A 15,532-nucleotide genomic window follows, 5' to 3' on the forward strand; every position below is an offset into this window, starting at 1 on the left:
ATACATATATTAAATGTAAATACTAAATAAATCGGTCTAATTCAATCCGTTTTCACTGAGCGCATCACGAGTCGCATCCTTATAAATTAACCAATGAAAACATCTCATCTTATAAGTAATCATAATTTCTCTCTCTCTCTCTCTTTTTCATGACGCGACGCGTGACGCGCTCAGTGGAAATGCACCCATATTTTAATCGAGAAAATGGCGCTATCTTGTGCGAGTAAGTATTTGTGGGAACATAAATCATGAATGAGTTATTTTTTTATTTTGATACTATCCTTATGTGATGCCTACATTTACATGCAAGTTTATATAACGATACTTAACACAAAATTGCGTTGTTGAAGAAATAAGAAATTTCATACCGGCACAGTCAGCAAACATAACCTAGTTTCGTTGTACATATAACGCGCATAAAACATGAAGTATCGTTTTATCCTTGTTCGCGGAGTGTTAAAGAAGGATAAAATGCACATTATACGTACAATGGAATGCAGCCTTAGAATATTCTAATGTGTTATTATAGAACTAATGATTTAGTTCTATAATATACATATAATAATAAGATGGATGATTTGTTAATAAAAAGAAAATTTTACGAAAGCATAATTACATTTATATCTTGTAGCTTATGTAATTGTAAGTGCTTATTTATAATGTTTATGTATATAACTTATTAATTCAATTAGTAATACTTATAAAAAAAATTATATTATATTATATGTAAATTCATATATAATTTAAATCTTAATATAATAAAATTTCGAGATGTAATAAAGATTGTTATAAATTTTTATAATTTTCAGTTTCTAATGAAGTACCAGAGCATCCAGTAATATCTCCTGTCTCTGGCTCAATATTTGAGAGACGTCTCATAGAAAAATATGTAACTGAAAATGGAGTAGATCCTATTAATGGCAAAGAACTTGCCATTGAACAACTTATTGATATTAAAGGTATTTTTAAACTTATATTTTTTTACATAATTATTTTTATTTAATTTATAATTTTTCTTGTTATAGCAACTCCAATTGTCAAGCCCAAACCACCTAGTGCAACTTCTATTCCAGCAATATTAAAAATTATGCAAGATGAATGGGATGCTGTTATGTTGCATTCATTTACATTACGACAGCAGCTCCAGACTGCAAGACAGGAATTATCTCATGCTTTATATCAACATGATGCGGCTTGCCGTGTGATTGCTAGATTGACTAAGGAAGTTACTGCTGCTAGAGAGGCTCTTGCTACTCTCAAACCACAAGCTGGAATTGTTCAGGCTACAATCCCACAGCCAGTATGTTATCATTATTTGATTATTCTTGAATTTCTTTAAATTATAAATATTTAATAATATCTTAATTTATAAAATTATATAGGTTTTATATATATAAAATTATATAGGTTTTATATATATATAATATATACGCATAAAAGCAAATATATATATATTTTTCTATTTTATGTATATTATAAATTGTAAATATGTTTATAATTCTTAATAAGTTATATTTTTTCTTTAGGCTGTGGCAGTAGAAGCTGGTGGCACAGCAACGCAACCAATGGAACAAGCTGGTATTACTGAAGATGTAATACAGAAACTTCAAGAGCGAGCAACTGTTCTTACTCAAGAGCGAAAAAGGCGTGGACGATCAGTACCGGAAGACCTTATGCCTCAGGACAGTATCCGGTCATTCCAAACTCTCGCATCACATCCTGTAAGCTTTTGTTAAGTTTTATAAAATTTTTAAAATTTACTATTCAGGATATATCACTATTAAGGATTTTTATAAATATATAATGTTATAAATATATAGGTTTAAATAAAGTCAGAACTGCATTAAAGAAATCTAATGGTATAATATACAATAACAATTATTATCTAATTCTAAAAATTTTTAAGAAATAAAAAAACATGAATTAATTATCATTATTAATGTTAAAAATAATTATGTTAATTTTAGGGACTTCACTCTGCCAGTGTGCCTGGAATTTTGGCACTTGATATTCACAATGCAGATACTAGCAAGATTTTAACAGGTGGTGCTGATAAGAATGCTACTGTTTTTAACAAGGATACTGAGCAAGTAGTGGCAATCCTCAAAGGACATACAAAAAAAGTGCGCAATCAATTTAAATTGTCGTTTTATTACTTCCTTAAACATACTAATTTTTTGAATTATCTTCTTAGGTTACACGAGTTATTTATCATCCAGAGGAGGATGTAGTGATGACCGCGTCACCCGATACTACAATTCGTGTGTGGAACGTTGCTACCAGTCAAACAACATTATTATTGAAAGCTCACGATGCACCTGTGACTGGATTGTCTCTACATCCAACTGGCGATTATCTACTGAGTTCCTCTCTAGATCAACATTGGGCCTTTTCAGATATACGTACCGGCAGATTATTAACTAAAGTATGTTTTTAATTAACACACCATTATATTTAATTAGAAAGGTTATGGTATGATAAAAAAAAGTCCTACACATATTATGTTTGATTGTTTAAAGATTGCAGGACAAGCAGGACAACCATTGACAACTGCACAATTCCATCCTGATGGTTTGATTTTCGGCACTGGCACTGCGGATTCTCAAGTGAAAATCTGGGATTTAAAAGAACAATCTAATGTAGCAAACTTTCCGGGACACACTGGTCCAATCACGGCGATTAGTTTTTCCGAGAATGGATATTATTTGGCAACAGCTGCGGAAGATTCGTGCGTCAAGCTTTGGGATTTGCGTAAATTGAAGAACTTCAAAACATTACAGTTGGAGGAATCTTATGAAGTAAAGGATATTTGCTTTGATCAAAGTGGAACTTATTTGGCTGTGGCAGGAACGGATGTCAGGTAAAATGTTGAGCAATAAATTAAACTAGATCGCTATATGAATAAATCAAATAAAGAATGAAAGGACGAAATCGAAATTATCTTATATCTTATCGAATTTATTAGTCCTTGATAGTTATTAATTATTCGAAAGTGTTGATACTAATAACTAATATAAAGAATTAATCATATACTAAGTAAATTCCTATTAATAAAAGTCTTATATTAAACAAAATATCTTTAAAAATCTTACTTTCTCAATTACAGTATCACATATTTTAATAATATTTTAATTTATTATTGTTTTAAATTTAAATTTGCTATGAGATGTGTTAACATTGTATAATATAAGATTATATTATATATGTAATTGTATTGTTTTAGGGTATATCTCTGTAAGCAATGGCAGGAATTGAAAGTCCTAAATGATCACACAGCCGCTGCCACTGGCGTCCGTTTCGGAAAGCATGCACAATATATTGCGTCTACTAGTATGGATAGAACATTAAAACTGTACGGATTATCATAAATATAGAAATATGACTATTATTTTTAATTGGATTAGAAGATTACTTTGTAAATGTCTAATCGATTCGATAAATATTGACTTAACTTTTTTAAAATGTTTCTTATGTTATTAAATAAAAAGATTAGAATAAGTAATAAATAATGAATACTGATGGTAAGTTCATAATATTGTAAGGTCTATTTAATCTTTGCATTTTGGACAACGTAATCTTAAAAGAATCTTATGTAAATTAGGAATTTGTTACGCTTTTTTCTTTCAAATGTGAATTGTAAAATGAGAATTTTTCAGCTAAACTATAAAAATTTTAAACGTTGCTAAATTATAAATTTTTACAAAAAATATATCATCTTTATGTGCAAATAAATGACAATTGTATAAACTTTGATTTTTAATCATTAAACCACATACGTGCATCTTATAGAAAATAAATATTTTATATAACATCTAAAGCGTTATTTTCTATATATTTCTTTTAAGTAAAATTCTATAAATGTAAAAAAGATCTAGTAAGTTATTAGTCTATCCACTGTTATTAACAGTAAATATTAAACAAAATTACATTTAAAAAATATCAATATGTAACTTTAAGAAATTTGAATGTTGAATAAATTAAACGAAACCACAAATGTCCCAAAAGTATTAAACCTTTATTAAGGCAACGTGGTGGAATCCCATTAAACAACATTTTTATCATAAAAATTCTATATAAATATACAAATATGCGCGCACGTACGAGTGTATAAAATCACTTATCTGTTACGTGTAATAAACACATGTACGTCTTTAATGAACAAAGAAAAGAGTATTAGCTTCTGATTATACATATGTTATCTTTTAATTATGTATATATACGTACAAAATAGCTCATACTGCTGATTATTTCGTAAAACTATAGGAAAATTTTTTATGTAGGCAATTATTATAAATACCAACTCACATGATATCTTATGAGTATTCTAATTATACAATAGTTCATAATCTTAACAGTGAAAATCATTTTTGACAGCTTGTAACTTAAAATTCTGTTTTTACTACTGCCATTAACTCTACTTAAAAACAGTCATAATACTTATATATGTATACACACACACACACACACATACACGCACGCACACACGCACGCACGCACACACACACACATAGTCTACTATCAATCGTAACCATTTTGCCTTTGTAGATTATCTCATGACATCGAAGACTTGAATCAAGGCACTTGCTTGCTATCTTTTTCGTATAGTTTTGTATCGGTATACAAATAAAATACATTCACACATTTTATAAATTACATAATACTTTAAATATCTAACAATTTTTCTAGTTTTAATATAATTACGTAACCGTGTAACACAAACAATTCTTTTTTTTTATATTTAACACGAAAAATCATCGTGAAAAATCAAGTTATTTTTTATTATATTTGAAGTTGAAGATCATTTCGACTGTAGTACAAGATGAATTTTTACAATTATCTGAAAACCATGTATTTCTATAATTTGTCACTAAATACGAAAATAACAAAATTATAGCAATTGGAGAAGAACAAAATGGTGAAAAATAAAATGCTATTATATGATGCTATTTATTTTAATCGCTTTCATTTTCGAATTCAGCCATAAATTTTACACAAAATTTTACAAAAATATATGATTTTTAGATAATCGCAAAATTATACTACGGTCAAAATGATCTTCAAGCCTTGAATGTGTATAAAAGACACAAATAACTTGATTTCGCTTTAATCTTTATTTTCACGCACATATCGATTTTTTTTCATGTATAAAAAATGCTATCGCACGGTGTAATAACAATTACTGTAAAACGTACTCCAAAAGAGATTGAACGTCGTTGCAACTGTTACAACTATGAATAAGATACGTGTAAAGATGTATAGAAAATATCATTACTCTTGTTATAGATTATAGAATATTGATTTTGGAAGCCCTATTTCTAATGTCACGCATACATGCATACTAACACGCACGCACACACATATTTAATTATAAAATTTATAATAAAACTATGCAATTATTCGAGAAATCATACTTTTGGCATAATTCGCTGAACGTATTGTCTATATTACAAAATATGATAAACATCTCCCGGAAACTTATTGAACTCTTGAAAAATTTAAAAAAGGCGCGCATTATTACAAGCTAAGATACATCACGTTTCAGTATATGACAGATTAATACTCACTGTATATAAACGATCGAATGAAAAGATTAAGGTTGTAATGTTCTTAAACTTGATAATTTCAATTATTCAAATATAAAAAAAAGACAAAATATTGCTATAATTCCGAAGATAATTCATGAACAGAAAATTAATGTAACCTCTGTCAAAAATAATACTAAAATTTGTTTAGAGAAAAAATTTATTATTGTAATAATCACTCTATTCTCTTAACACCTCTGTATTCTTGATTTCTTAAGGCACGTTGTCACATATATGTACTTTTTAGTTTTTAATTAATTTTACAATTTTAGCACAATGTGGCAAATAAATATTCAGAAATACAATTCTTCAAGTAAAAGAAATTTTGTCATAAGATGTAATATTTATCATTTGAAATTGGTATTCCACTAAAATACTTTGTATATTTTAATTTGAAAAACTCATCCTTGAAGAGGTCCGAATCTTTATCTTTAACATGTTTTCCTTATTTATTCACTAATTTACATATTATATACTAGATATACAAGATGTCTTCGAATGTTTTGGTGATACTTTGAGATTTTATAGGAAATTAAATTCTGAATAAAAAGTTTTCTATAAACATGAAAAATACTTCCTTAAAAAATCAGTGTCCATTTTTACAAATATCAGAGAGAATACAATTTATAATAAAAAGTAAAATTGTACGAAAATTATAGAGAATTCAATTATTTTTCAAATGATATTAAAATGATTTTAATACGTTCCATAGGTTTTGAGATAATCAATTTCAAATGTACAAAAAAGTGTTTTTTTCGGCTATTAATGAACTTTTTCAACTCTTCATATTTATGCTTTTATAGCCTTAGCTAAAGGTGAAAAAAAATAAAACATTCGAAGACACTCTATATAATTATATAATTATACGTAGAACAAGAAAATAGATGATAAAAGTATCATTTGTCATTACTTGTCTCTGGCGTGATCAATATTTTCATTCTGTATGTATTATTAAAATAAGAATGGGGTCGAAGGAAAAGATTAAAGTCAGTATTCATAGTCAATTCTCTTATAATCTATTTAAGACCATCTTAAGTGTATTGTTGAACTTGAGATATCATAAATCAATCACAAACTGTGTTAACATCTTAAGATATTTAAAATTTAAATGATCTTGAAATAAAACTATGAATATTGGCTTAAGAATAGAGAGATTTGGTCCCGACGAGTTAAGAATAGGTGAGAGAGATAGAGTTCAGCTGTACTAAAGATAAGAGCATTAGGAATGACATTGGGAATTCATCGAAGCACCAATTGTGTATAAGCAAAAGACTATCATCTTTGAGCAACTTCGAAATACTCTTATTAAGTATTCAATTTCAATATCTTCAATTCATCGCGAACTCTGGTCCAGTCTATTAAGAGATTTGTACAGATCTCTATAGTCTTTTCTCCTCTCCAATGATTATTTATTATGAATTTCGTTATTACTTCTCGTTAACAGTCGTAGTAAGAGCACTTACGTTATTATTGGATGTAACTTTCTGCTTGCTAGCTATGCTAGTTTTTTTCTCATCGAAATGCCGTTTACGATGCACTTTCATGTTGTCACGACGATTGAATTTTTTACCGCATTCCGGGCACGCGTGCGTCTTTTCTCCATGTACATGACGATGAGCAGCCAAATGACTCGCTTGTGCAAAACTCGCGCCGCATTCTTGACATATGTGTTTACGTAAACCCTCATGCTTTAACAAATGCTCATTAAGAAACGCTTTAGAAGCATAACGATTATTGCAAACATTGCACACAAACGGCTTAGGATTGGAGTGCTGCAGTACGTGCGCTTTATACTTGGAAGCGACTTTAAAAGTCTTGCCACATGTCTCACATGTATATGTGGTCGCATGGCGAGTTTTGATATGTTCGTTTAGCACCGATAAACTCGAATAAAGATTATAACAAAAGCGACAACGAAAATTACGTCGTTTTTTCATATGAACACTTGCAATATGGCCGAGTAATCGCGTGCGAAACGGGAAGACTTTGCCACAATATTCGCAGGCTAAATTTTGCGGTGGTAAATGCGACTTCATATGGATCTGTAATGAAACCTTGTGGTGATAACTCTGTTCACAGTCTGTACAACTGTACGGTCGTATACCCTTATGAACATTGTCATGTTCAGCTAGATAAAATTTGGATTTGAATCGTTTAGGACATTTGGGACATTGTATGGGTCTGGGATTAGTATGGGAGCATCGAATGTGCTTCATTACATCAGATTTACAAACAAACTTGGCGTTGCAGACGACGCATGTATATTGCTTGATACCGAGATGTGTCTTCACATGAACTGTACACTTATCTCGGCGTTCATAGAATTTTCGACAGAGTTTGCATGCATAACCATTCTGTGTTCCATTTACCACGTGCTCCACGTTATCATCTACCTTAATCTCCTCGCCATCAATTTTAAAGAGCTCTTCTGGATTTTGTGTCGCTTCCAGTTGCTGTTCCAACTCCGCTAAATCTTTTAACTTTGCCACAGGACTATTGTTTTTCGACGACGTATTGCTAAGAATGCTATTGACAATACTGTTCACTTCTGTTCTGTTTTCGCTTTGCAACAAAGGTACGATTGCTGTATCGACTAGACAATAGCCCTGATCAGGAAAAACCCGTGCTCGCACCGTCGATACCTCATCATTTTGTTTCTTACACAGTTCCACAGTAAAGCTAATATCTTCGGCATCGTTATTCCGATTTCTTGTCTCTTTTACAGAAACGTCGATATCGGGAGAGCTAGAAACAATCGTCAATAATTTATTCAAAGCTGTAGTCGGTAACTGAATCGTCACCGATGAATCCTGTTGTTGTTGCTGCTTCGGACATTGTTTTTCTGTATTCTCATTATTGCTATTATTATTATTATTATTATTATTATTATTATTATTATTATTATTATTATTCACAGAACGATTATTGGTTTCCACATTGTTGTGACTCCTTAATCTATTTGCAATCGGAATCTTCTCGTTGTCCACCACAGATGAATCTGCGCTTTGCCTGCTTCTAAGCCAACGAGACGGTGATGATTCTGTACCTTGAGTCTGTACACTTTTTCCTGCATTTTCATCATTGCACTTGGAAACTTGTTGTTGCTGTTGTTGACTACGAAGGCTCCTTAAAATCTTCGTGGTATTTCTTTTTTTCTGCTGTTCCACTGAATCTTTGACTATGTCTTCGGTTTGATTATTTCTAGTAGAATTAAGATCTTTTTCAATACTGTTGTTATTATCTGATGATGACGTACCCACCAGCAATGCTGATTCTTCATTTTTTACCTCTGTCTGGAGAGAAATCGAATTAGAAATATAGAAGTAAGTAGTGGAATAAGCCTCTATTTTGATAACATACATAAATTTAAAATCATTTGAGAAATTAAGCCTTTTTTGTTCAAATTTTAATAATATTATTCACACAAATATTTTATATTGATTTATTATTCATTTATAATAATTTTTCAATAATGAATAAAAGATACATAATAATTTTAATGCAAAAAAAATGTTTGATAATACTGTATTAAAATTATACATTTTATTAATAAGTGAAAAAAAAGAAAAATATTTCGTGAAAGATCGCTTATAAATTGTTTAATTAAAGTTTAGGTTTAATTATATTTTTATTATTTATTTATTTTATTATTTATATGTATTTTATTATTTCATAGAATTTGAATTTATACTAATATATTATGAAACTAACATAGAAACAACATAGAAAAATTAATTATGATAAAAGAGTGATAGAGCGTAAATAAAATATAAACAAAATAGAGACTTACAGACTCTGTTAATGGTGGAAGATTGTACTGATCACGTAACACCTGTTGGGTGCGCAGACATTCTTCTTGAAAATCACAAACAAATTCAAGTTTACCCAGACATTGAACACAGATCGCTTTGGGAAGAGGATCCTTTTCATCTATCTGTGATTCATAAACGGAAGTAACATAACAAATTAATAATCAAATTTTAAAAAGTAATATTTAAAATGTAATTACTCTGAAAATTATAATTATGATATACATATTTGAAAAAAATAAAAAATAAAATCTTAAGCTACATATAATTTCTATACTAATTCTTGTCACTTTTTCTTTCTACATAAAATATTTAACATAAATATAACTGCTCTGCTCTATAGATAACAGTTTATGACATGTCATTAAATTTTAATCCTCACTAAATTTAATAATATTCGATGACAACAATAAGCTTGGAATTGTTAACAAAGTTAAATTGATAATTTTCATAATTACAACGTTTATTATTCACAATTTTTAAAAAAAGTTTACTATTTTCTTTTTACAAAAAATTATTTGCACAAACATACAATAATCTTGCAATTATATATACTTGTATATTTGAAAATTAATACAAATATTTTTTGTATATTTATTATTTTTCAAACAGTAATAATTTAATAAAAAATTCTGCAAGAATGTTCAAAAATAATTTACGTAAAATATCTACTATTAGTTATAATATTAGAATAAGTATAAAAAAAAAATCTTTTACTATTCTGAATGATATGCTAAAAAAGAATATTAACTATCAATATTTTGGCAAATATCTTTGTACTTTTTCTTAAAACTTAGATGTTTTAAGTCTAATCAACAATGTACTCATTTTGTTTTCTTACTTGTAATACATTTGTCCTGGAAATAACAAACATCATCATATTACAATTTGTCTCTTATGATTACTAAAGAAAAACATTATTTCACATAAAAATATTAAGACACAGACTGATAATCAAGGTCTGTTCTTATACTAATACGGCATTTTTGTTGTCACTATTATTATAAAAATTATTGTGCTTATTGTTTTTGCATGTCTACTGTAAAATAGAATAAATTAACCTCTTTAATGTAATCTAACCTAAATTGTCAGCGTTGTATTCAACGCGATGTTTTTTGTTTTCTTGTTACCTAGTTTTTTCATTTTTTCTATCGCCTGAGATAAAAATTGACGAACTTCAGAAGAGAAAAGAAATATGTGAAAAGAAATGCAATTATAAATAAAACAGTGAAAAAGAAAAAAAAAGGCATGAAGGACAAGAAAAAGGAAGCAAAGGATCACAATGTAGATTAGACTTTAAAATTCTCATTAATTACAGATTATTGCAATGTATTATTGATTAAAATTGTTTAATTTTTTAATAAAGAAAGAAGTGAAGATGAATAAATAAAAGAAACAAGACATTTCAACATCAGTCATACAAATCTTAGTGCTTTATTTTTTAATTATACTAAATGTCAAAAAACTGTTGAGTATTCAATTAAATTAATTATTTAAAAAATTGTAATTATCTTCTAGTATTTTGAAAAACATTGAAACCTATAAGCATTGCAAATAACAACTAATCATAGTTAGGATTTATTAGAATAAGATTTGTATTTCAAAAGTTTCGATATTCCTGATTTTGAGAAAAATGTTCCTTGCAATGATAAACATAAAGCATAAAGCAATATGTAAATTACACAAAGAAATAAGATATGCTGCATACAAATATACACGTTATTTTGAAAAACATTATGTATATAATATATATATAGTAAAAAAGAAAAAACATTTTCTTTGTATCATTTTTTTCCAACTCATACTCAGGTTAGAAAAGAGAATACTTATCAAGATTTAAAAATATATAACTCACCAAGATATTAATTTTTCTGTGAATCTTAAAACCAAGGTAACGTTTGATACCTTCCTCGCCGAAAACATCGATGTAGATTTTCTCGTACTGGCCGCAAAGCCTGCACATTTTCGCCTCCCCCTCTTCCACCACATCCATTCTTATGTATTCGTCAGTGCTTGCTTACATACACGTTTTACTATCGCAAGGTGGGAATCGATCGAAATCCACGCTTGTCGTTTCGTATCGCATAAGCAACGCTTCTTCCTCTCTCCTTACTTTTACGAATTTGCTTGTTTTTTTTGTTTTTAAAAGAACGCAACAAAATAAATATCCTTATCGTTCGTGACGCCAGAATGTGAACCGAATACTACGAAGAAGGGGCGAAAATGGAGACAACTACACTGGCGTTACTACTTGCTATGACAATTCAACACAAGAGATTCTTGTGGATTCTCGGAGAGTAATCACATTTGAGCCAGACTTCAGTCACGTCCACAAACTTTTAAATACTAGCCAGACGTTTTCGATACTGCCATTTGTGGCGCCCTCACTGCATGACTATTGGTTTCTGAGGAGTCGATTGTGTATCTCGAAATGAGAGTGAAAATTGCAAAAAGTGAGCTTTATATTCTTATACTCGTATTTATAGTCAGGCCTTATATTTAAGGCTTCCTTAAATTTATCCTTTAGATACATTTAGATATTCTACGAATTATTTCGTTGGCTGCTGAGCATCTAAAAATAAATTTAAGAAAGCCTTAAGTACAAAGTATGACTATGGGTATAGAGTTCTAATTTATAAGGGAAGCGCGCTTTTGATTGGTCATTGCTATTACGTGTTTAGTAGTCAATTGATGAATTATTTCTGTGTACTAAAAATAACTGCTTAATGGATGATTGATGGATTTTGAGTGCTCTCCATTTGATGACACAAGTCGACACAAGTTGACGATGATATTTTTAGTTTACTTCTTTTAATACTTTTTAATACTTTTGCGATACTAAAATTGGTTGCGCTTCTCTTATAAGACTCTAACAACCGTAAAAATTGCAGCACAAACTTTTGCATAATGCTTAATGCATAGTACACAAACGAATCAACTAATTAGAATGGCTGCGTTCAGCAGAACGCAACAATTTTGCAACCGTTTTATGATTCTCTGCTGAGATTGGACCATTTTTTTTATTCTAAAAATATAACTCAATCAGCGCGAAGAAAATTTCCAACAGTTGCAAAAATTTTGCTGCCATTCTTTTCTTTCCTCCTAGTCTATAAAAAAGAAGAATTTCGATTGATTGATTCTCTTATGCACTATGCATTATGCTTTATGCAAGAGTCTGTGCTATGGCCATAAAGCGGGGAGCACAGATTTTTGCGCAACATGAAGCATAAGAAATAATAAAATATGAAGCATAAGAAAATCAACCAATTAGAGAGAACTTTATTTCATGGAAAAAAAGGAAATGAAGGCCTTCGATTGATACATTGTCTTATGTATTACGTGTTATGTGTTATGCAAGAGTCTGTGCTCCTCCCTTAAACGTATGCATAAAGAAAATTATCCAATCACATTTTACGAGCGTCTCTATAAAAGAAATGCAATTGGATAATTTTTTTTTATGTATACGCGTATGCGGCTATGCAAGTTTGTTTGGATATTTTCTAACCGACCTGCAGTGTGATTACGGCCTAAGTAATATTATAATAAAACTAAATATGCATCAAAGTGATGGAATTAAAAAAAGCGATTAATTAAAAAATAATTAATTAATAAAGCATCTAGCCTATCTGCCGAGCAAATGAATATGATTGATTGTTACTTATAGATTCTTTTTTTTAGGTTATTGGTTCTCGCTTCTGAAATTAATAAGAAATTAATAAGAAATTAATAAGAAAGTCGATACGTCAACTTATCCAACCAATCGCAATTAATCGCTTGTTCGCTTGGCGAACAAATTTGTCCGGTTTGAACGCATCCAATTGCACAATGTAAACTAGGTCATTACTCGCTCACCAATCACATTTTTCGACATAGCGCCAGCGCGCCAATCGCTCTCTCCCGCTGGCTATGACGTCACCACAACGCCGGCGAATCGCGCGCTTTTGCGGCCAATCCCACGGCTCATTTTAGGAACACGCTGACCACGCGCAACCCCACCCATCGCGCCGTGACAAATGCAACTTTTACTTCCGGCTGCGTACACGGCCATCGCGCTTGGCTTTCATCGAGTCCGTTTGTGCTCCGGTGGTGTTCACGCGACGTTCAAGTGCTGATCTTAGCAACCTCTCTCCACGTTCTTGCTCCTACGACTGTCATCTGCGCTCCGCAGTTCTATATCATCCGAGGGATCTCTTTTGTTTGTCGTATGTCCATCCAGAATCTCAACACATTCGGTGAGTGAAACGCGCTGAAAAAAATGCGCATTGTCGCACCCTCTTCCTCTCTTCTCTCCTCATCTCTGTCCCGTGTATATATCTTCCTATTCTTTTTTTTTTCGCCGTCATCTCCCTCGTATACGTTGTCCTTTGCGAACGAAGGCAATAAAACGCGACACCATCGCTTTTGGGTACCCCCTTGAATCGAGCAAAATGGCGACGGGGTAGCTCTCGCCACTCGCGCGCGCTCTCGACCCTCTTTGCTTTGCATCATCCTGCGCAATCCCGTTTATCCCGCGCTGGGAGCGTCCCACACGTCGCGCGATCTGATATCTCTCTCTCTCTCTCTCTCTCTCACTCATTCATTCACTTATTCATCTGTCTCCCTTCTGTCTCTGTGTTCGCAGACCCCTTTGCAGATGCAATCAAGGGTTCAGACGATGACGTCCAGGACGGCCTCGTTCATATAAGGATCCAGCAGCGGAATGGTCGCAAAACCTTAACAACGGTGCAAGGACTTTCCTCGGAATATGACTTGAAGAAAATCGTGAGAGCATGTAAAAAGGTGAGTGTTCAGTGTGCCATGCTTCCCCCTCCTAACATTGAGGGGAAGATCCCCTTCTCTGATCCTTTCTCTTGCCTTCATCGCCGTCATTTCTGCTTCCCTCTGTCCCTCTTCGCTGTTCCCCCACCATCGGCCGATTAGGCAGAACTCTAAAAATAAGTCTGATGCAAACAATCATGATGATACAGGCTGGACAGATGTAATTTTGCAAGTTCTTCTAGGAATGTGTGGCATGCGAGTGCAACTACAAGTGGTTTGACATATAGAGAAGAGTCTTTGTTTCAGTTTGAGAATATTGATTATCATCAATGATTTGGCTCTTTTTTGTAGTCGCTTTGTGTATTCACTGTTAAATTAATCATATATATTTAATATTAAAAATATCTAGTATTCTTAATTCAACGCTATTTATTGTTGAGTAAAATAATAAGAAAAAAATATCTTTTATACATTAAAGATTATATTTTTACACAACAGATAATTCCAGAACATAATTACTCCAACTTGTCATTGTGTCAACTGAAATCGAATTTTTATAAATTGTAGCAAAATTAAAATAGTCAATGGAAAGAGACATGGTGTTTTTTAAATAAAGTTTGTGTATCTTATTAAAAATAGTCATGTGCATTTACAATAATATTTTGGATGCATTTACTTTATACTATGTATAAGCATTATTTCATTCTTGTTGTCAAATATTAAACAAGAATATATGATGCTTATGAATGCTATGAATGCTAAAGCATGAAATGTATTCTTTGTCATGTCAACTTATTAATATTAATTTTTTAAATATAATTATTTAAAAAATGTTACACTTTAATATTTATAATATTGCTATTTCTTGTAAATCATTAGAACTGTAATGGAAAAGCTGTGACTATCCGTATCTCATTTTGATAACGGTATCTGCAAAGTTTTGAATACATTCCTTTGGGAGAGATAAAAGAACCCAACATTCTGTGGAATTGAATTGTCTAGATAAAGTCGCTCCGAAGAATGCCTGCTTGATTTATCATTGCATTTTTATTTTCACAGGAGTTTGCCTGCAATGGGACAGTAATAGAGCACCCGGAGTACGGGGAGGTGCTGCAGCTGCAGGGGGACCAACGAGAGAATATATGCCAGTGGCTGACAAAGTCGGGTCTGGCAAAACCTGACCAGCTCAAAGTCCATGGTTTTTAATCAATTAACAACAACAGCAACAATTACCATCCATGCCACAACCCACAACAGCAGACAGCTCCCTCGTCAGCTCTACATGATCATCTCAAATTGAATCTGTATATCATTCACTAAACTTCTCGTGGGATATCCCGATTATACTTCACGTCAACATTATAAATATATATATATATATAT

The 15,532-nt window shown here is 31.2% G+C and overlaps 3 protein-coding genes across 3 annotated transcripts; 2 read left to right on the forward strand and 1 right to left on the reverse strand.

Annotated features, from left to right (window-relative positions):
- The first annotated feature begins 150 nt into the window (after positions 1-150).
- LOC108689268 (pre-mRNA-processing factor 19) lies at positions 151-3,368 on the forward strand. The gene is made up of 8 exons (XM_018195982.1): positions 151-223; positions 810-959; positions 1,026-1,300; positions 1,527-1,721; positions 1,968-2,123; positions 2,195-2,425; positions 2,520-2,860; positions 3,224-3,368. The coding sequence occupies exons 1-8, from the start codon at positions 205-207 to the stop codon at positions 3,366-3,368; spliced, it is 1,512 nt and encodes a 503-aa protein (XP_018051471.1). The 5' UTR covers positions 151-204.
- A 3,187-nt stretch (positions 3,369-6,555) lies between these two features.
- LOC108689188 (zinc finger protein 836-like) lies at positions 6,556-11,688 on the reverse strand. Its single transcript, XM_018195849.1, has 3 exons — positions 11,247-11,688; positions 9,373-9,516; positions 6,556-8,875 (listed from the first exon to the last, which is right to left on the reverse strand). The coding sequence occupies exons 1-3, from the start codon at positions 11,382-11,384 to the stop codon at positions 7,010-7,012; spliced, it is 2,148 nt and encodes a 715-aa protein (XP_018051338.1). The 5' UTR covers positions 11,385-11,688; the 3' UTR covers positions 6,556-7,009.
- A 1,609-nt stretch (positions 11,689-13,297) lies between these two features.
- Positions 13,298-15,526, forward strand: LOC108689230 (protein translation factor SUI1 homolog). The gene is given in 4 exon segments (XM_018195907.1): positions 13,298-13,318; positions 13,320-13,623; positions 14,013-14,170; positions 15,209-15,526. Coding segments are annotated over 4 exon segments (630 nt in total). The 3' UTR covers positions 15,356-15,526.
- Positions 15,527-15,532: the final 6 nt, after the last annotated feature.

Source organism: Atta colombica, unplaced genomic scaffold (genome assembly GCF_001594045.1).
Source record: "Atta colombica isolate Treedump-2 unplaced genomic scaffold, Acol1.0 scaffold261, whole genome shotgun sequence".
Classification (NCBI taxonomy): Eukaryota; Metazoa; Arthropoda; class Insecta; order Hymenoptera; family Formicidae; genus Atta; species Atta colombica.

Coding starts and splice junctions, on each gene's coding strand:
- LOC108689268 (XM_018195982.1), top strand. Junction 2,124..2,194: donor TCAAAGGACATACAAAAAAA/GTGCGCAATCAA, acceptor TTATCTTCTTAG/GTTACACGAGTTATTTATCA. Junction 2,861..3,223: donor GTGGCAGGAACGGATGTCAG/GTAAAATGTTGA, acceptor GTATTGTTTTAG/GGTATATCTCTGTAAGCAAT.
- LOC108689188 (XM_018195849.1), bottom strand. CDS start 11,384: ATGGATGTGGTGGAAGAGGGGGAGGCGAAAATGTGCAGGCTTTGCGGC. Junction 9,517..11,246: donor ACAGAAAAATTAATATCTTG/GTGAGTTATATA, acceptor TATGAATCACAG/ATAGATGAAAAGGATCCTCT. Junction 8,876..9,372: donor TTCCACCATTAACAGAGTCT/GTAAGTCTCTAT, acceptor ATTTCTCTCCAG/ACAGAGGTAAAAAATGAAGA.